The 23,969-nt window shown below is 30.1% G+C and overlaps 1 protein-coding gene across 11 annotated transcripts in view; it reads left to right on the forward strand.

The window, feature by feature from the left end:
• Nucleotides 1-23,969, forward strand: part of CAP (Cbl-associated protein) — a 573,660-nt gene that overhangs the window by 250,076 nt on the left and 299,615 nt on the right. The window contains exon 1 of one of the 11 annotated variants that reach the window (XM_072537975.1): nucleotides 11,277-11,333. The exons of the other annotated variants lie outside the window; for them this stretch is intronic. Coding sequence (XP_072394076.1) covers nucleotides 11,324-11,333 — 10 coding nt within the window. The 5' untranslated portion in view covers nucleotides 11,277-11,323. Of the gene's footprint in view, nucleotides 1-11,276; nucleotides 11,334-23,969 lie in introns of those variants that run through there. 11 annotated transcript variants of the gene reach the window in all.

The raw sequence follows: 23,969 nt of genomic DNA on the forward strand, positions 1-23,969 counted from the left end.
CATCCAGGAAAGGTAGTGTGTTATTATATTCCTTCTCCATGGTAAATGTTATTCTCTTCTTTATCGTTTATTTCATTCAGGCATTTGTCCAACAACTCTGATCCATGAGGCCATATGGAGAATACATCATCTACATATCTCCACCATACTGTGGGATATAAAATTTGTTTAGAAATAATATTTGTTTCAAAATTTTCCATAAATATATCGGCTAATAATGAAGATAAACTAGAGCCCATTGCTAGACCAAAATTTTGTTTATAGAATTCACTATTTAGTTGAAAATATGTATTATAAGTACATAATATTAATAACTCCATTAAAATTGATATATTTAGTCTTGTTCTAGTTGCCAATGTATCATCACTAGTTTTATCTGGATTATATTCAAAGTCTTATCTAATGGCTCATTTGTAAATAAACTATTTATGTCAGAACTTACTAAAATATTATTTGAATTAAATTCAGTATTTGATAATTTATTTAAAAAATGTTGTGTATTTCTTATAAATGTGTCATTTTTATTTGCAAATGGTTGTATAATATTAATTAAAAATTTTGAGAGTTCACTACAAGGAGAAGTCATGGTACTACAAATAGGTCCAAGTGGTATATTCGTTTTATGAACTTTTGGTACTCCATTTTACTGTCATCATGGCATGTGGTCATCTTTTTAAATACGAATTACATGCTCTGATTTTTTCTGACGGATATTCTCAAATTAAAGTTGATTTCATGTAATCGAATGAACTATCTTATAAGTAAAGTCGTCCCAGGAACGCAACTCAGCAATATTGGCAATATCATTTTAAAGTCGTCTACTTTAAAACGTATAATATATGTCTGAATTGTCAATATAAATGTCAGATAAAATGAAATTATTAGAAGAATTTTTCACCAAGTAACAAAAAACAAAATTTAATTTATTAATGTTTGTATTTTGAGAACGATTTCCGAAGTGAAGATTGAAACGCCAATAAACTTATTTTAACCTTCAATTGTAGCTGATTCTCATTAAAATAGTAATTAAATCATATTTTATTTTAATTTAAATTTTTGAAGAAATTTAACACGATCGGTTTTGTTTTAGTGCAGATTTGCTCCACATTCGAGTGCACAAAAGAAATAAATTTCAATTAAGCTGTTTAAAAAAATTACATCATCAAATTGCACTAAATCTCTTTAAATAAAAACGAACAATAGAAGGCTTGTTGTTTTCATAGTATACTTTTTACTACGGTATACCTAAAATCAATCAAACTAATAGAATTTGTTTACGCTTATGTAATGATAATATATGACTGTAATTTTCAATGGATTATGCAAAATCACAGAGTTTTATTATCGAAAAAAGAGGATTGTCTAGTGGTCACACATGAAAGCGTCAACCATGGGCGTAGCAATGTATCCTACTTATATAGTACATTTCTCAAAGTACTTAATAATTCCTATAATGTTGTTTTTTACTCGAACTAGAATCACTTGTTCAACATCTAACTGAACTTTTTAAGATCTATAACTTTTATTTTAACCATTTTTCTCTAAAATGTATGACACGTTTTATAGGTAAAAAAATGGATTTTTCACTTTTTATGATTGTTTAAAAAAAACAAAGCAAAATCAGCTATACGTCTTCAAGGATTTGTCATCACCTATTCCTTATATATCTTTTACAACCTTCAAAAACCTGTATGCGATTTTTACGTGAAATTAACGATTTTTTCACAGTTTGACTAGGGCATCAATATGTAGGAAGAATTTATTTTTCTTTAATATCATCTTCAGTTGCTCCTTAAAGTAAGAATTTCTCTTTCTAGATGTGTTGATTCTCGTCACCTTTCTCTCTCCAAGAGTTTGAATTAATATTTTAAGCATCCACGACACAGAACTCGTTTACAAGCTGCTAGTCGGCGAGTTTAAAAGCTAGCGAATAAGCGAGTTAGCGAGTGTCGATGACAAACAACACTATACACTTCGTTTAGTAGCCAACTAGCTAGCGAGTAATCACCTAAAACCTGTACAGATACGCGAAACATAAAATTAAAAAATCCAAGAAAAGTGGATGTGACCCTGATGAAGTATATACTCCAAAGTTGGCTTGGTTTGAAGAATCAAAATTTTTGGTAGAGGTTGTGGCCACAAAAAGCATCAAATGAAATTATGTGAGTAGAATGAATATATGGATGTATTAAAGTAAACAAAAAATCTTAGACCTAATTATTCCAGCTTTCTTTCATTGCCAAGGAAATCTCCTTAAAGTCCGACTGTAATGATTTCCTCCTAGGTGATGAATAGGCTGCACAATATTAGTATATTCCCTCCAAAGTTCAGTTGTCTTATTTCCAGTTTGCAAGTCCTCTTTATCTACTGCTTGCTGACTGCTTAATGACTTTATTAATAGTTTCTCGTAATCGGTCTTAAAAAAATTCCAAATCGCCTTACTAGTATGCCAAAAGCGTTTTCTAAGACTCTCCTGACAAGGAAAAGCGATAGTTGAATATTTTTTCATCAGGACTAAGATCTATTTTACTGTAAGGTTTTTCCTCAAAGAAAAAGCATCATCTCCAATACTAACGCCATATTCAGGCAAGCCAAGAGTCTTATTTTCCATCGAAATATTTAAAGTACTGTCTCGAAATATAGCACTATCGCTTGCTCGGCCATCTGCACCTATGTGAATATGAGTGAAGCAGCAACCGGCATTAACCATGGCAAACAAAAAACCTACACACTGTAGGTTTTTTATAGTTAAAGTAGACTGAGCCGGAGCACAGAGGTCTCTTAAGATAACGTGTTTTTTATCGATGGCACCAATTCTGGAAAATTCTAACGCTGAAGAATTTTATTTGGATTTATTTCCATTCCATTCCATATATATATATATATATATATATATATATATATATATATATATATATATATATACCTCGGCCACGTGATGCGGAACGAAGAAAAATATCGAATTCTTCAACTTGTTATGCAGGGTAAAGTATTTGGCAGAAGAGGACCAGGACGCCGTCGTATCTCGTGGTTGAAAAATCTCCGACAATGGTTTGGGATGACCTCAGCGGAGCTGTTTCGCAGAGCAGTCAACAAAACCATGATAGCCTTGATGATCGCCAACATCCGGACCGGATAAGGCACTGAAGAAGAAGAAGAAGAATATATATATATATATATATATATATATATATATATATATATATATATATATATATATATATATTGTTATGATGTGTTTTTTGTTTGAATGATGAGCAATGAGTATTTTTAATAATATAGGGTTTTTATCGCGGTTCTCAAAGAATTAGCTTGTAAGTACTTTTTTAAATTATCTTTATTATAACTATTATGAAACACACATATATATCTAACTTAGCCAATGTAAATTTAAAATAAACTATCTTTAAATTGATATTCTTATAAAACTAATTAAATTCTATAGACAATGTAAAATTTAAACAAACTATCTTCAAAATTGAAATTGTTATGACACTAACTAAATTATATTAACAAAATTTTGTACCTTTCTTTCACTGAATGCCTAAATGAACTGTTTTCCACTATATAGATTCTAATCACCACTGAATGTCTTCGTACTTCAGTTATCCTTGTTTTTTGTGAAATTACTTTTTCCAATTATCAGCTTCTACCAATTTAAGATATAGTTTTCTTCACCAGCATTTATACACCACCAGCAAACACCATTTATATTTATTCTTCTTTTCAATATACCAATATCCAATTATTATAAGTTGATTTATACTAATCTCCAATCATAATATAATTTTAATTCCTTCCAATATCCATCCAATATTCTTCTAATATACTTTTATAATCTTCAATAATTATTTGTGTATAATTATAAATGTGCATTAAATATCTGCATAATTTTTAATCTTCATTTAACTCACTATATTAAACAATTGGACTATCTCCAACTAACTTTCATATTTCTTATTAAACTGCTTGACTGACTTACTAAAACTGTGAACAATTGACTTCACTAACTAATCTACTAACTTTCATAATAAACTGCTTGACTTCTGACTAAAAACTTCCCTCTTGAATCCAAATCACGGGTATTTATATCCTTTTGGATATTCCAGAACCATCTGGTAAGAAATCATGTTCCAATTTGTTCTATTTCTTCGATATCGATGTTCTCGAAAAAAATATCTGTTCCATCCACCGACATAATCATTATTCCAGAATGTTCGACTGTAAACAATGGTCACACTCTGCACTCTGGAGAATTCGTTAATGTTCCATTGATAATTTTGTTGACATTTAGGCTTTTCAGATCAGAATAAACATTCAAATTAGTAACTAACACTCTAATTTAATAAAATACACAATTCAAACAATATATTATTATAACCCCACTTTATATTCCCAATTATGATTAATTTCTATCTGTCAATCACTCACTGTATAGTTGGTTGCCTAGTCACATGGCTCACTTATATATATTTACAATATTAAAATACAACTTTTTACAATTATTATATGCTAATTTATTAAAAATGCCCTCACATAAATATATTTTTATTAAATTCTCTAGTATTTAACTTCTTAAAATAACCAAATACTTGTTATATCTAAAATTATCTAGTATATAACTTACAAATTAATTTTTTATAAACCCCAATCGTCACAATACCCCAAAAATAATATTTAAAATAAATAATTTACTTATTATTTTTTTAAATATTAATTTTCTCATACCTTATTAAATTTAATAAATCAAAATTTTTTTTATTTAAAATGTGTTAAATACATCCCTGTTCGCTGTCTATGTCAAAGCAGAGAACAACGGATCACAGTTCGGCTATTCTATGGTCAAACTGTCATGTCAAATAGAGAGAATAAAATATAACCTTAATTAAAATATAATGGATATTGTGTTCTGTTTATTTATAAACAAAATCTAGGAATTATTTCCATTCAAAATAACTTTCATCAATATAAATTGGTAAGTTTTTCCACTTTATTATATTAGAAAGACATTTACACAATCAATTCTGTATCTAACCCCAAAATTATGATTTTTAGGGCACAAACAATTTCCATATGTATAAAATTCAACAAGTATGATGTCAAATTGATTCAAAATAATGAAATCTACCATCTATTTAACAAATCAAGTCTATTGAATAAAATGGATATATCAGTAAGATGTTAGTGTTAAGTTTATAACCTAGATATATCATTACTTTTTGAAAAATTGTACATTTTTCTTGATTTATTTTAAGTCCAACTTTATCTAATCTGTTTATTATAATTTTTAGGTGTTTCTCATGATCTTCAGCCGTTTTAGAAAAAATTAATATATCATCAATGTAGTGAATTACAAAATGTTCATATTGATCCAAAATATCATGAAGACATCTACATAGAGCACTGCAAGATGATTGAAGTCCAAATGGTACTACTTTGAATTGATATACTACTCCATCTATCTGAAATCCTGTATACTGTCTACTTTTTCTTTCTAGAGGTATTAACCAGAAACTATGCTGTAAATCGATTTTAGTGAAAAATGACATTCCTGTAATTCTTCCTAATATTCCATCTATACCCATTGGTGCTTCAAATTGCTTTTCAGTAATCTTGTTAATATTCCTTGCATCCAAACATAACCTGATTTCACCTGATCTTTTTCGTACTACTACTATGGGGTTAATAAAACGTGTGTCTGCCTTCTCAATGATCCCATCTTCTAACATATTATTAATTGTTTTGTTTACTTCTTCTCTGTATTTATATGGTATTGGGTATGATTTTGTTTTAAAATCTTTTTCTACTTTAACTTTTATACTATGGATATAATTTTGTGCAATTCTATTTTCTTTATTGACAAGTCCCTTGTGTTGCTGCAATATGGAAATGACTATTGATTTATATTCTTCAGGGCAATTTAAAACTTTCATTATATCTTCTTCTTTACAAATAAAATTATTCTTCATTATGTACTCATTATTCCTTGCTTCCAATTTTACGCACTCCGCCTCGTAGGCATCCATCTGCTTAAAATTTCCATTCCTTAAATATTCACTACAATAATTATTCTTTACATTCTTTTGGGACATTTCCCTATCATCAAAATACATTTCTTCTTCATAAACATCATTATTTTCTTTTAATAATATCCTATCAACTCTTATTCCTTCTTCCACCTCATCTTTCTGCATAAATTTAATTATTTGCCCTTCCAAAGTTACCATTTTTTCTTCAAATTCTATCTTTACTTTCTTCTTTTCCAATTCATCATTTCCCATTAATATATCAACACATAAATCCTTGACAATAAATCCTTGCATATTAATTTCTTTATTAAGAATATTAATTTTAAAATTGGCTAGTTTATCAATTTCACCCAACTTCTTATTATTTGCACCAATAATTTTAATTTTTGGAATCTTTATTATATCTGATAGTTTTAATGTATTAAAAATAAAATTCTCCGAGACTAAAGTACTTTCTGAACCAGTATCTATCATAATCTTAATCATTTTATTTTTGGCCAAAGCATTTATATAAATTAAATTAATAGATTCAATAATTTTATCTTCATCTAAAGAAATAAATTCAGAAGGTTTTTCATAATAGCAATGGCCTAACTTGTAATTCAGAAAGTTTACTGCACAAAATTTTGATTATTAGAATTGTCAGATTGTATCTGACCACTTGGATCTGATGTCCTATGTCTTTCCCTACTATGACTTCTACTCACATTTTCTTGCCTTGTACTATTTCGTTCCCTGTCTTCGCAGCTTCTATTCCTTCGAACACAATTTACCTGTCTGTTATAGTTAGGTCGCTCTGTATTTCTTCGATTATTAAAATCTTGTCTATTATTATTAGTACTGTTATTAAAATGTTGTCTATTATAATTACTGTTATTATTATTAAAATTTTGTAAATTATTACCATATCTATAATTATTATATGATTGTCTATATTGTTGATTATCATTTTTATTATATTGAAAGTTATTATTGTTTTTTCTGTTGTTATTATTACTTGTCATATTGCCTCTTTGTATTCTTTGAATAAAATTAATAAAACTATCTATTGTTTGAATATTTTGTACAGTTACGGTTTGCACAACATCAGCATCAAAATGTCTAGATACATTTAAGACTGTTTCATCCTCTCTAAGTGGTGGTTCTAAATATTTTGCAACTGTTATCAGTTTTAATGCATAATCTACCATATTTGATTTTAAATTGTGATTATACTTTCCAAAATATAGAATTTCTCTAAACTTGGCTTGCTCTAATTCACCCCAATAATAATTTAAAAATTTATATTCAAATGTTTGAAAATTATCTAAATCATTCTCAATACTAGCAAACCAAGTTGCTGCATTGTCATTTAATGTCACTCTAATATAATCTTTAATATCATTAATATTATTCACAAATCTTAATATATGTTTTAAACTATTTATGTATACTCTAGGATGCAAATTTTTTATATTACCAGAGAATTTAATCCCAGTCTCATTTGTTAAATTTAAGTAAGGTCTCCCTATGTCTCTCATTTGTGAAATATCATCTATTCTCTGTTCCACATTTCTTATTTGGATATTTTGTTGTATATCGTCTAATTTTTCTTCTGTGTTTCTCCTGTCTTCGTTAATTTTTACTTCTAAGTTACATTTCTGTAACTCTATTTTCTGTTCTATATCTATCTTATTATCTTGAATAATCCTCTTTACTTCTGTCCTCTCATTGTCTATCCTTTTCTTGTAGTCATTCCGTATACTTTTTATTTCATTTGCTACTTTTTTCTCTGCAGCTTCAAGTTTTTTATCCATTTGTTTTACAATTTTATTATTATTATCTTCTATTTTCTTTTCTAATTTTCTATAATTCTCTTCCAATTTCTGTTCCATTTTTTTCATGTCTTCTTTGACTTCTTTTGAATTCTCTTCCAATTTTTTTGTATTCTCTTCCATTTTCTGTTCCATTTTTTTCATGTCTTCTTTGATTTCTTTTGAATTCTCTTCCATTGTCTTGTTCATCTGCATCATTAATGACATCAAAGCTGCCATATTGACATTTTCCTCTCTTTCTGGATTCATTTCTGCAGTATCTTGTGGAACTTGAACTAAACTCTCCTCTTGTATAAGTTGTGTTTCTACTTCCACATCTTCTTCATTCTTTTTGCTTCTTGTACCTTTCTTTCCTTGAGACATTTTGAGACTTTACTTGTTCAAATATAATTAAAAATAAAATCTATAATTTTTTCTTTCTACTGATAATTAATTTACTTATATGAGAGCACTTATCTTCCCAAACTAATTCTTTTAAATAGAGAGCCACCGCGTTGGGTGCCAAAATTGTTATGATGTGTTTTTTGTTTGAATGATGAGCAATGAGTATTTTTAATAATATAGGGTTTTTATCGCGGTTCTCAAAGAATTAGCTTGTAAGTACTTTTTTAAATTATCTTTATTATAACTATTATGAAACACACATATATATCTAACTTAGCCAATGTAAATTTAAAATAAACTATCTTTAAATTGATATTCTTATAAAACTAATTAAATTCTATAGACAATGTAAAATTTAAACAAACTATCTTCAAAATTGAAATTGTTATGACACTAACTAAATTATATTAACAAAATTTTGTACCTTTCTTTCACTGAATGCCTAAATGAACTGTTTTGCTAAATGCCTAAATAAACTGCTTGACTGACTTACTAAAACTGTGAACAATTGACTTCACTAACTAATCTACTAACTTTCATAATAAACTGCTTGACTTCTGACTAAAAACTTCCCTCTTGAATCCAAATCACGGGTATTTATATCCTTTGGGATATTCCAGAACCATCTGGTAAGAAATCATGTTCCAATTTGTTCTATTTCTTCGATATCGATGTTCTCGAAAAAAATATCTGTTCCATCCACCGACATAATCATTATTCCAGAATGTTCGACTGTAAACAATGGTCACACTCTGCACTCTGGAGAATTCGTTAATGTTCCATTGATAATTTTGTTGACATTTAGGCTTTTCAGATCAGAATAAACATTCAAATTAGTAACTAACACTCTAATTTAATAAAATACACAATTCAAACAATATATTATTATAACCCCACTTTATATTCCCAATTATGATTAATTTCTATCTGTCAATCACTCACTGTATAGTTGGTTGCCTAGTCACATGGCTCACTTATATATATTTACAATATTAAAATACAACTTTTTACAATTATTATATGCTAATTTATTAAAAATGCCCTCACATAAATATATTTTTATTAAATTCTCTAGTATTTAACTTCTTAAAATAACCAAATACTTGTTATATCTAAAATTATCTAGTATATAACTTACAAATTAATTTTTTATAAACCCCAATCGTCACAATATATATATATATATATATATATATATATATATATATATATATATATATATATATATATATATATATATATATATATATATATATAGGAATTGTCACAAAGGTCAAGATACAGTACCAGATGAACACATTGGAAGTGTTAAGTCCGAAAACGACAACTACTCAGAAATCTAAGAAGTCGCCTGAAAAAATAATCCGCCTCCGACGCCAATGAAGAGGTAAAAAAACGACCAGCCGCCAAGGAATCACCTTCTGAAATATAACAAGCTATTAAAAAGTTGAATAAAATTGCCAAGGATGCAACTGATGAAAAGCCCTTTGACCAGTTCGAGAAGTTTGTTGCATCTGAGCTCTGTCACCTAGCACAGCGACAAGCCATCTTGCTGCAATAAGAAATTCAAAACTGCGTCATTCGTTCTAAACTGTCATCTTTGGGGCAGCAGGTATCATTTGCTTCTAGTTCTGCTTCTTCGATGAACGATGACAACGATAATGCGGCTACATTGAGTCAGGTCATGATCAATACATTTGGAGAAGATATGATATATAAATTATAATAAAATATATTGTGTAATAAAACTGTTGTTTACTTTTGCAGTAAACTAATTTTTACTCACTTCAATAAACGGTCTAAGGCAGCGAGAAATTGCTGTCAGAACTTCCAGTAAAAACTTCGAAATTGTTGATTTCAGAACTCTGAACAGATATTCTAAAGACTTTAGTTAATGACTAATGTTTTTCCAACTTGTTGGTTACTTGTATTTCTAGTCTCATTGTCGTATTTTTTTGAGCATTTCATTTACAAATTGCAGTAATTCATCAAATTTTGAACTATTTATTCTCAACATATTTCTACAAGCTTAAGGATCTTCGTCCTTCAGGTTCTCTTAATAAACAGTAGGAAGCACCATATTTATCGCGTTTTTTTTTTCAATGGTTTTATCCATTTTCTTTTCTGCTTCAAGTTTTTCTTTAGTTTTCGTTGTAAATCATTGTGTGTGTGGTTGGACATATGACTGCGGATTACTAGATCCATTCGCCTAACCAATTTTTGTTATTTCAAATTGTGAAATTCTACACTTTGTAATTTTTGTTTTACATTTTTAATATCCTTAACTAATAAACATTTTTACAAGTTCTCTTGCCTGCATTAGCTAAAATAGCTACACCTTCGCGAACTACTTCCATTGACATTTTTGCTGAAACTACAAACGCGAAGAAAATCAATTTACTATCAGCAATGATGAGACAAGACTAGTTAACTAGATTTCAAGCCAATACGCCAGGGAATAGCGAATTAATTAGCCCTGCTTTCTATTTTGCTTGCAGCTTTTTTTTAAATCGGATGTTCACCCTGACATATATAATCGGACAGCTTACAAATTTGCTCTGTGTCATCGACGCTTTAGATAGTTCCTCAACTGTTTCCAGCTCTTCTGATTAGTGTTATATTCTTTAGTATTTCGTTCTCAGCAGTCTTGCCTTGGTATATATTATATTGTCTGTACTCCAAAATTAACCCTTCCTCTTTGATCTTTATTTATATTGGTGTGTCTTGGGTTTGACGTATGTAATCGCTAATACATCCGCTAACTGATCTCCGAAAAGTAAAATTTTCCATTCTGTTTGTTAATCCGGTTTTTCCGAATTAACAATACATAAGTACCACTGTTCAATGTTTTTCCATCTTTTCTACATCCAGCACTCTTAATTAAATCGAGGGAAGTATGATATATTTTACATTTCTTCCACATTTTTTATTTAATCTTAATAGGTATACTCTTACGCATATTTTGTAAACTAAATATTGCCATTATCTTATCTAACCGATTACCGAATATTCTTTATTATTAAGATGTTGAACCAATCGCATCTTTTAGTCAGTGTGTGTAAGTAATATCGAAAGTATATTTATCTATACATAACGATGCGTTTTGGTAAGTGAATACTAAAAAAATGTATCTGTAAAAGTGTTATTATATTTATACTTTATAAAAAAGTAGTATTTTTAAATTATTCTTTAAGACTTAAACTAAAGACATATTTTCAAACAGTATAAATTTAGAAAAATCCATAGAGAATAATGATTCTTTCTGATAACTTTTGTTCCTTATCAGACAGTTTATTAGACTCAATGGATCTGATAACACTGGGCAACAAAAAAATGTAATGTTTTTTTCTAAAATGCTTTATTCACTGATTCTTATAGTACTGTTTACACTGAATTCAAAAATTATAATAGTTTTTTCTCTTCCGTATGGTTTTCTTGTGACGGTAACACATTTTTTTATCTATTTACAGCTATGCGATTAGGGGTTTACAATATTAAAAGTTGATTGTGAGGGATTTTTTTGAGTATTTTGCATCTGGAACATCTCTTTTAAATGTCCAGCTCTCTAGGATTTTGCTTCTGGAACATCTCTTTTAAATGTCCAGCTCTCTAGGCGATTCTATATTTTCCTTCATATCGTTTTTCAATACGTGAAATATTTTGATTTAAACGTTCTCCATTTTCATCGCTACCACCTCTAAGATTTTGTGGGAAAAAGTCCAAGTAGGAATTAAGGAAATCAATTTTAAGAGACATAAATTGTAGGCTTTTAGTAGATTGTTGATATATTCCTTGTATAGCAATTTTTATTTGCCCACCACGTTGGGTGACACTTGTAACAATGGCTTATAGAGGGTTGAAAGGAGGAACTGATCAATTACTGGGCTGGATATAGGGTAAGCAACTAAACTGAAACGTTTGCGAACGACTACTCGTGTTTTTATTTGAGGGACTAGGAGGGCGAACTATAAAAAACAACAAATTAGAAAAAACTCTTACAAAGATTTCCTGGGCAACAATACACAAGAATATTGGTAAACTATTTAAAATGGAGGCTGTTTAATAATATTCTCGTGATGGTTAGAAAGAAAGGCTTTTCTTTCCTAAAAAATTTTAAGGGTGAAAATCGTTTTAAAAGATATAATTTTAAACACCTGGTTTAAATAGAAACATTACATATTTGTTGCTATTGTTATTATTTCACATAAACAGTTATTACAAATAAAATTATCCAAATTTATCTACAAATCTTACATTGAGTTTAACCTTTTAAAACAACAGAATTTAAAATTTTGGTTATGTACCAATTGACAGTAATGGATAATACTAACTGTCATATGTCGAAATGAAATATAAAAACTTTTCTGAATTATTAAATAATTATCAAGGTTAACTTTTATAAACAAAAAACTAAAAAGACCATTAGCTGATCCATAAAACTTATAATTTTATTTATTTATATTTCTTTTAATTTGTCTTGAAAGCAAATCTTAGTATATTAACAGAGAATGTTTATTCTACTTCGAAAAGTTTAACAAAAACTACTTTGCTTCACTGGATGTGCATTTCTTTTTAAGTTATTGGAGTTGGATACAAAACAAACACACTATCTCACACAAACTTCAAATGATCTGGATTGAGCTATGGAGACACAAAATGGACCAATCTTGGGGAGTTCAAACATCGAATTGGGCTTCAGGTTATCCTTCTTCCAAACTCGGCTGCCTAATTTTCACTTAAAACCATGTAGGCCTCACTTTCCTCAAACACGCTTTTTATCAAATCCCGTGGCACTGAATACGGCAACAGACCGGTGATTATCTCACTTTACAAAGACTGCCAAATAGCATTTTGAGATTAAATTCACCTCCTTCCAACTCATGGAATTAAACAAAAATTTTGCCGGTTTTTTGGAACTATCACCGAAAAACACCTCTCCCATTCAGAATACAATATCTTCTCCGACTACTACACTTTCAAATTCACGATTTGACAAATTCGTCAAGACTTCAACAACTAAGAGCGTAGGCGCAAAATTTCGGGCCAATGCTTTTTAAACGCATTCATTTTTTTCAAATCCTGAGAAAACTAATAAATATTTTTGAAAAATTTAAATGCAGAATGAAAGATTGCATTATTACTGAGGGCCGAAAGTCCCTTAGAATAAACAAAAAGTTTTTTTGAATGAGATATTTGAAATTAAAAATTACACTAAATTATCTCTTCTTTTTCACCGCTGTAACTTATTAAAATAAACATTATAGAAGTTTTCAGGAATTTTCGGCCCTCAGTAATAATGTAATCTTTCATTCTGCGTTTAAATTTTTCAAAAATATTTATTAGTTTTCTCAGGATTCGAAAAAAATGCATTTAAAAAGCATTGGCCCGAAATTTTGCGCCACGCTCTTAAACCAACTGCTCTCGGAGAAGATCCATCGAAGACTGATATCATCCTCCCAAATCGGTACAAACATAAACGGAAAGATTCCTGTTTATTTGATATGCAAATATCTAGGCGGAATCAATATCAAACGAAATAGCAATTAAAATTATTATAAACAGACTCGAAAATGCTTATAATATTACCAATTTCCGAGATGGAAAAAGATTAAAAATCTTTTTCGGTGTTTTAATATATGCGGGGTAAAACGAAAATACTACACTTGCAGTTGTCGTCGTTATAGTTTCCCAAGTAACTTTTAACCACATATTTTAAACAGGTTAAAACATTTAACAGCCAACACCGGCAGATGATTTCGAGCCATCATTCTAAATTTTACAAAAATTGTTTTAAGTCTTCAAGATTATTCTGTACCACTAATTGTACGTGAAAAATTAAACTCTATTAATAAATTTCTATGATCAGTTTATATTCGTAAAATATGTCATGGTTAGAGCCGAATAACGGAATATCTTCTCCAGTGAATAAATAATGTGATTCAATATCTAGAGTAGGAGAGTTTTTATTTGCGAAATATATTTATGAAATTTTCAACAGAGAAACAAGAGATTTTTTGGAACAAACTGTAATGAGGATTGAATTGGCACTTGAGAATTATTTTTTCTGAAAAAAATAGGCATCTTAAATATAAAGGTGGCTTGTTATATTCTGACAAAATGGCTATTGTAGGTGGTAGGTGTAGATTTGAGGGCTTCTAGGACTATCGTTAAGCTTTGTATTGAAATCGATCCATTTTACTCAATTTTTGAAATTTTGTCGCTAGTCCATGAAAAAACTTCCATAGTCTAAAACTAATAGCATATGCTCCATAAAAGGTTTTTTCGGGTTTGCTGCTCAATCTTATCTATTAACGGCCTTAAGAATATTGAGGATTTTTCATATTTGATAATGCAGTTAATTTACTTATTTCAGGTTAATTTAGAATCTATAGTGATACCTAGGCAGGTAAAACTATTATATACATTATATAAAATATATGATGACCATGGAAAATAAAAATAAAAAGGTATTGTGTATTTAAATAAGAAAACACAACTAAAAAACTTTTTTTTTTTTTTTTTTTTTTTTTTTTGTGGCATTGACTTTCGTCATTCAGCCAGTCTCGAAAGGTTATAATATATTCCTTAAAAAAGTATAGACAGATGAGTACAGATTATTTCTCTCAGACAAATGCACAGCGATATCCCTAAAACGAAATAGACGAATAATTAATAGAAGAAGACGTCGAAGGAAAATACAAGGACACTCGCTTCTCGTCTAGGGGTCCGTCAAGACATTTATTTTAACAGACAAACAATACTGGACCACGGATAAGGTATTGTTACATATAGGATAAACAAAGGGTACAAGTCTAATCCTACACACGCTCATGAAAATTTTCATGAACGAGTACCAGATTTATAAAGCTATGCATGTGTCTGACAAAAATTCTATAATTAAATTATATATTGTTACAGAACCTATGGCTAACAAAGACTGTATATTATATGGAGCGTATGTATTGCATTTAGTTAATTTTGTATACAGGGAGTTTGAATGCTGAATAAATTTAGGACATTCAAAGAAGATGTGATCGAGGTCACCTAGCTTGCCGCAATGTTTGCAACTATCATCATCGATGACTTTAATTTTAAATAAATGGCATGGGTAGCATGCATGTCCAAAGCGTATTCGATTTATAGTAGTAATATATTTACGAGGAGCTTTGAAATTCTGAAACCAGGTTGTTTGAGGTAGAGTTGGTTGTAACTAAAAAAAAAAAAAAAAACTTAGCCAACCAATATATCTAGTCAAAATAGTGCCATGATTTTATACAAAATATAGAATAAGGACATGTCACAGGATGGGACAAATGGGTGAAATTAAGTAGTAATAAAACGAATTTACAGAGATAGTCGATAAACATTTACGAACATAAGAATAAGAAAACTCCCAAATGTTCAACAAAACTTTTTGATCAATTTATAACTACTATAAATTCTTACCTTTTCCATAAGAAAAAAACCAGATGAAAAACACTATTAATTATGAAAATTATGTCAGCATGGCTGAAGTGAAACTGATCGGCCCATGTGGCCAGAATGAATGATGGAGGGTGAACCAGAAAAATTAAAGTGTGAAAACCACGAACAGACAGAAGAAGTATAGGCAGAAGTTCTGCCTGGCAGATCACCTACACGATGGACTACGTTAAAAGCATCTATGGGAACTGACTGCTCAAGACCCACAGAACTATAAGAAATTAGGGGGACCTATATTTAACTTTGGACGCAGAAGGCTGGATGATGATAAATAAGAATATTATGTAACAAGTACAAAACCTTCTTTATAAATAACATTACGCGTGAAATCTTGTTTGCCTTCGTCAATTCAGTTTCTCCAGTCTCTTCAAAAGAAATTTAATGTACAACTTTTACGTGAAATCCTTCGCGAGAAGGCGCCATTCAGTTAGTTAGCCATGTCCACAAGTCGGGTTTGGCAAATAAATCCTATTGCATAAAAATTTCTACCCTTGAGCTTGTTCTATTTATTTTGAGTCTTCTTGTTTGTCATAGCGAGAGCTACCTTAACAGGAAACTGATGACAACGAAGCTTGAATTCAAAATTAATGCACATTGAAATTGCACATAAATGTATTCTAGGAATAATCACAGCTTTCCAAATAGTCTGCTCAGTCAAAACAATAACTTGAATCACATGAGTAAAGCCTTAAGAATTTATCGCGTCTTGTTACCTTCTTTATTGTTTAAGTCTGTAACCTGAGCAAACTATTTACTTAGGTCTACAAGTAATCTAGGCCGTTCTGCTCGTGTCGAAGAGTTGGGTGCGGTGCTTTCAATATAGAAGCTGTTTGTATTATCTTTAAAATTTAAATGAATTGGACGCCATCCTAATGTTTACCCTCGTGAGGAAACGAGCGTAAAGAATTGAAAAGAAAAATTTAAAACAAAGTTAACCTTTATTATTTTATAAGGAACAAAAAGTTATTAAAAGATTCTACGTTAAAAAGTTACGTCATCCAAAAAAAAACTAAACAACCTGTGTTTACAATATTCAATAACACATGATACTAAACTAAAATTAAAATCGTATCTTAAGAAAACAAACATTTTATATCATGGCATTAGATTATGAATAAGAAATATATGAAAATAAAATTATACTTTATCCCAAATTTCAAAATTCGTTCACATAAAAATATATTTGTTTATTAGGTAGAATACCTATTATAATTAAAGGAGAAAAGAAATTTTTCTGCTTATCTCATCAAGAGACCACTCAAACAAAATAACCTCTTCACTGTTTGACCACTCAAGGAGATAAAGATGGAGGAAGAAGAATTTCGCTCGGGACTCGAGATGAGTTAACGAACGCTCTCATCTATCGGAGATATTAGGAACTACAGTAGGGTTCTTGAGGTAATTTAATGCATTCGGAGGATAGATTGCATGAGCAATATTATTTTGAATATTTAGTCGGGATTATAATAATAAATTTTTTAAAACTTTTGAAACGGTTATAAGTATTTCAGTAGCATAGTAATAGTTACATCCTTGAACTGGAGGTTACATGATGGAATTCCATGTGGATTTAGACTGGTTAAAAACTTTGTGGAGTATTTATTTGTTTTGCTTTTTTGAGTAATTTGATAATTTTCAACAAATATTTTCTGTTTAATTTTAGTAGCTTAAGCAAACCAATCTATTCTTTACTGGGAACTATCCATGTAGATCATCGTTGTTATTTTACTATAGTTTTTTGTTTAAATATCGAAGATATGATTAAAAATTGCTTTATGTTAATTCTTCTTCTTCAAGTGCCATCTTCGTTCCAAAGGTTGGCGATCATCAGGGCTATACGTATTTTCGAAACTGCTGACCGAAACAATTCGTTGCTGCTACAGCTATACCATTCCCGTAGATTCTTTAGCCAGGAGTTTCGTCTTCTTCCTATGGACCTTTTTCCTGCTATTTTCCCTTGCATAATTATTCGAAGCAGTTCATATCTTTAGCCTCTTGTAATGTGTCCCAAGTATTGCAGTTTTCGTTTTTTGATCGTAAATATGACTTCCTTTTCTTTATTCATTCTTCTCAAGACCTCGACATTTGTGACTCTCGGTCCATGATATTCTTAGGATTCTGCGATACATCCACAGTTCAAATGCCTCTAATTTTTTGGTATCAATCTTTTTCAACGTCCATGACTCCATTCCGTAGAACAGCACAGAAAGTGCGTAACATCTCATCAGGCGAAGTTTCATTTCAAGGCTCAAATCTCTTCCGCAGAACACTCTCTTCATTTTAGTGAATATGGATCTAGTTTTTTCTATTCTTATTTTGATTTCTGCTGAGCTATCGTTGTCTTCATTTATAAAAGTGCCTAAATATTTGTATTTGCTATTTGCTATTTGCTAATACATGTTAATTACATCAACAGTATGGGTTTTATCATTGATTTAATTTAAAATTTCTGCAGTATTTCTGCATCCTTAAGTTAGTGGGATATTATGCATAATTTTTTAAGAAATAAATTATCTATATACTTGTACTCTATTAAAATATTGATTTGGGTCGTATTTTATTATCATATTTATATATAATATATTTCTACTTAGTTTTTTTTAATTAACGCCCTTATAATCGTTTACTGTTTTGGAAAAGATATATTTCATTTTTTTGACTGTTTTTTCTTTTAATAGTACGCCCTAACCAAGTGATTTTTTTGCTACTCTATTGACACCGTGGCATTTTGTGTGAAAATTTCATTAATTTCTTACAGTTTTGATGCCCTGTGACATGCACAAAGTAAATTGCTGCAATTTTCTGAATTTTTTTTCGTCTTTTTAAACTGTTTTTAAAAACTTTTTAACGGTTTCCCAAAAATGAAAATATTATAATATCAATTAAAATTCGACCACTAGAGTCTTCCAAGATATTTGGTCTCTTAATTCTGCTTTTATCCGTTAATTGTTTCAGTTTTTCTTCTTTCTGTTAATTCTTTCAGCTTCTCAATTTCTAGACAGAACTCTTGTAGCCATTGGTCTTTTGCTAATTTAATTCTTTTTCGGATTTTTCTATGAATTTTATTGTATTTTTCTCTGTTTCTGGATTTGCACTGCTTTCGAACATCCCTTGCACTAGTACCATAAATATTTTTTGTACACTGTTAATAAGTTTTGTTTAGTAGCTAAATTTTAATGTTACGTAATAAATATGTACCCAAAAAGATTTATAAAAATGGAAAAGGTTTTTTGTGGTAGACATTTGACTCAAAAAAAGTTAATAGCCATTGGTTATCAAGATAACTCCTACAAAATGTACTAGAGAATACGCGTCGTAAAAAATATTATTCAAATAATGCTCGTCGTCGCTAATACTCGAAGTTTTTTAATAATAATAAGGCATGTGTAGTACGCCCATGAATACACTCCCTACGGTGATGATTCCAGGGCCTGCCCTGGCCCGGATCCGGAAACGCGGTACGACCATGCGAGAGGACATCCTTTGGATCTCTTTTGATCCACTAGTACTAGTATAGTTCACCATCGGCTTTCGCTAAAAACGCGCTTTACCTAATCACCTCATTCGAACGTTTTTATTAACTCTATCGCCGGTGTTGTAGAATTTCGCGTGGGTCTCGTATGAAGACATTTTAATATTCTAGTAGTTTGTCGTCATTGTAGTTTGCGTGCAGTTTAATAAGTTTGTGGCATTTGAAAATTAACTCGAGTATCAAGTGTTAAAAGGTTTGTGCAGAAATGTTTTAGAAATAACTGTTTAGGTGGTGGTTTAAGTTTAGCTATTAAAATTTTCGTGAATGTTTTAAAAAAGTCGTATTCACACTTTCCTATAAATATTAATACTTGCTTGTCCATACATGATAATGAATATCAATACAGGCACCATAGAAAACTTTAACCTGTTTAATTTAAGCTTTTCTATTATTTTACACCAAAACTCATTAGGACGTAATAAAGACTACAATATGTATGGAAAAACTATTTTCTAAATTACGTACATTCTAAAAATTACAAAAATCATATATACTTATATAATATAAATTTGAACAGGCCAACATTATGTACTAAACAGTATCTGAATCGATTATATTACCATTAAACATTGTCCAGCATTAAACATTTGCTCAGTATATTTCTCCTCATTTATGAGTATATCTCTTATTATTCCTTTGATTTCTTCTCTCCATTCCAATAGTGGACTGGCTCTTCTTCTTCTATTCCATAGAACCTAGTTCAAGGCCTGTTTTTGCCATCGTTTATCTTCCATTCGCATTACATGCTCGTACGATAAAAGTTCTGTATCGTCGGTATTGTAAATCATCCCTGTCCTTCTTATTATTTTTCCGACACCTTCTTCTTAGATAGTACATTTCTACCACTTCCAGTTTTTTCTTCTCTTTCATCGTCAGCTGCCATTTACTTTCTTTCCATGACCTATTTCTAGTAATGGCTTAAATAAATGTCCTGATGGGTCTCTGGACGAGAAACAAGTATCACTGTCTTTCCTGATTATTGTTTTATCTGGCTATTACTTTCTCTTTTTGTTTAATTCAGTTATAAGGATTTTTATCTCATCTCTTATAACTTATATCTCTTATAATTTATTCAACAACACACATATAGAGGTAATCTAAATAACCACAGCAATAACATTATTTTTCCACTTCTGTGGTTTCAAGTTTTCTTGGAAAAGGCAGTAAATACTTGTAGCAAACTTGTAAATACGCCAATTTTTTTTTTGCCATTTGTATCGTGTTAACGCATTAAGAAATCAACAGTCAGCTTAACCATTATACAGAGATTACATGCATGTTAGAAATTGCAAACACTGAATTCATAAACATTTGCCAAATCCCATCGAACATGATACTTTTAATATCTACTCTGCTAAAAGGCACAATTATACTGGAAAACAAAATGTACAGTCTACTCTCTGGCTAATTAGTAGTTACAACAACATTGGAAATATATATGGAACTGGACGTACAAGAGTTACTACGTTAGCGAAGCTACGTTCACTCGTTACTACGAAGCTTCTATATAGGTTGCATTATTTTTTTTTGTCCTACAGTAAAATGCTGACACGAGCGTCACGGAACTAGCGCCACAAGATGACGTCGTCACGGGTAGCATCATGGAATAGCGATTCTTGACATCGATTCACTACTTTCGATCAATTCGTTTCTAGTCATTATTTATTTACTCTAAGCAGGTTTAAATTAAAATCTGCATGAAAAATAACTAACAAAATATAGACACTAAACGAAAAGTAAAAAATTAAGAGAATATATATGACTAAAAGATTCGATTCGTAACGATTGTCAAAATTTAATAAAAGTCATAAATGTCATCGGTAATAACATTGAATCATCTGTTTTCATAAAATTTTTATAATAATTCTCATTTTAAAATAATTTCATATAAATACAATTATTATTTTTAAATATATTATTTAGTTTATATCATTATTAAATTTACTATCAATTGATATTTATTTATATTTTATTATTAATATTTGGTCTGAATTTAACAGATTTGTCATAAGAAAACAATGTATTCTTTGTTAATACGTTAACAGGTGGCGTTAGGAGCACCCGTAATATATTAGGGAATTTGTTTAAAATATAAAAAATAAATAAATAATAAAATTACTTTATTTATAAATATATTATTTAAATTTTAAAAATACAGAAGACATAGTATGAAGTCCCGCACTATTGTTCCACTTTTTTTGCAAAGGCAAAGCACAATAGAAAGACTAACTTGAGTTCTGTAAGATAGAAATTGAGAGAAAGGATTGAAGTCTATGCCAAAAACTCCAGTTTTGATTTCGATTTGAATTCGTTAGAGCCTACCTAGCCGTTTTGATAAGGTTCTATTAAAATTTAGAATAAAATTTATTAATGAACCTACAATTTGGAGAATGGACTGAAATGTGGAGTACATAAAAGCTAAAGGACGTTATCCAATTACTGTACGCAAGAGAAATACCTCTAGAAATAATCAAAACGATCGAAAATATCTACCAAAACAACACAATAAAAGTAAAAGTAAAAGAAGAAATAACCGACCCCTTTGAAGCTGGCAATGGCTTTAGACAGAAAGATTTCCTGAGTCCTCTATTGTTCACCCTGATTATGGATGAAATAATAAAGAAAAAGTGAGAACTAAAAAAAGGATACCAAATTGGAGAAAAACAACTTAAAATAATCTGCTATGCAGACGACAAAATCTACTTTCTCAAAGTAAAGACGATTTACAACGTATGCTGCACCAATTTAATATAACCGCCAGAAAATTTAACATGTTAATTTCCCCAAAAAAGACAAAATGCCTGGATACAACAGCAAATTTACTAATATGTAAATTGGAGCTGGTAGGTCAGATAATAGAATAAGTGATGGAGTTTAAATATCTAGGCATCACATTATCTAGCTACGGAAAGCTCGAAACTGAAATGGAAGATCAAGTGAATAGAACAAACAGAGCTGCAAGCTGCATGAATGAAACAATATGGAGAAATAAAAATATCGGGAAAGAAATATAAGGCAGAATTTACAAAACTGTCATCAGACCAATAATGACATACGTGGCAGAAACAAGACCCGACACAGACACGACAAAAAAGATGTTAGAAACAGCAGAGATGAAAACACTTAGAAAAATTGATGGTAAGACACTATGGGACAGAGCTAGAAGTACAGATATACGACGTAGATGCAAGGTGGAGAACATCAAGAACTGGGTAAGAAATAGAAGAGTAGAGTGAAACGATCATATATAAGCCGAATCACAACAAATAGGGCTGTAAAGACGGCAGGAGACAGTTCTACAATAGAAAGACGATCAGTAGGAAGACAGACAGAGTCATGTCTACATAAAAGAAGAAGAAGAAGAACAAAAGCTTAAGTTTTTTTAACTTATCTGTTGTTTCTGCTAATAAACAGAGAAATAAACAAAAATGAACACATGAAACTACTACCATAATTATTGATCGTGCCCCGGAAGCTGATTAATAAACAAATGCAACTTCTGCAATTTCTTCTACTTTAGAGGTGCAATTGACACTGACGTAAATGTTCAGATAATATTTTTGAGAAGAGACCGATGGAAAATAAGAATAATAAAACATCGAACATTTTAAATCAATATCGTAGCCTAGCATAACAATAACGTTAACGTACATTAACAACAATTGTCTTTTATAAAAAAAATGAAAAGTTGAATATATTTCTCACAATCAAATTTAATACCGTCGCAATCAAACGACATAATATTGTTTCAATATTACAACTGTTATATGTAATAATAACGTAACGGATATTTTGCATGGATGAGTAGTTTTTTTGTAACCACCACTTGAGTTTCCTTGACTTCTTCGATTTGCACCTGGGTCGCCACACTTGAAAACACATGCATTACCCTTATTATACCATCAATTAGCCAATGACTCAACTCGTCTTGACACATTTATCCGTTTTCCATTGAAACCGACTACCGGCGGCGCACCGTCGGGTATCAACTAACGAGATTGTGTTCGAATTATTGGATTTTCTTTTTGTTGTTTTGTTTTTGCTACGTTTTGTCCTCTTAATTGAAGTTTACGGTCTTGAATACCGTTGCGGTACCTTTTTCGGATGATTGGAGTAGTGAGTTAGGTTAGGATTTCATGTGATAAATTTTTGCATTTGCGGTTTTTACTTAAAAACAATGAAGGTCGGTGAACTATCCATTATGAAATAGAACTTTTATTGGCACTATTCAAACTATGACATTTAAAAATATCCTGGGATTTTTTTTTAATTTTTAAAGGTATAAGGAATAATAAAATGAAAACTAAATATATATGTATTAACTTTTTTTTATTTTTATGTTAGTACAGCATAGTATATAATCAAAAGTAACATAGAATGTAGTATTTTTTAACTAGAAAATTAAGTACTGCGAGTCAGTTTTGTTGTACATGTTTTAGTTATTTTTTTGTAAAAACAGGTTTGACAAAGAAATATTCTAAATACATAAAAGGGCTGTCTTTTCATCCGTTACATACACATGTCACTCGTTTCGTGCTTTTTACAGCATAAATTCTACCATGTAGTTCAGAGTTTTTTTGTAACAAATCGTGCATCTGCCTCTTTTATTCAAAGCATTTTGAGTAAGTTCATGTTTGGTTTGAACTTGTACAGGAATGGGTAGATTACTACATTGAAGAAGTTGCATGCACACATTTTCTTTGAATCTTGTAATTGACATTTTGCTTT

This window comes from Diabrotica undecimpunctata, chromosome 7 (assembly GCF_040954645.1).
Source record: "Diabrotica undecimpunctata isolate CICGRU chromosome 7, icDiaUnde3, whole genome shotgun sequence".
In the NCBI taxonomy this organism is placed as follows: Eukaryota; Metazoa; Arthropoda; class Insecta; order Coleoptera; family Chrysomelidae; genus Diabrotica; species Diabrotica undecimpunctata.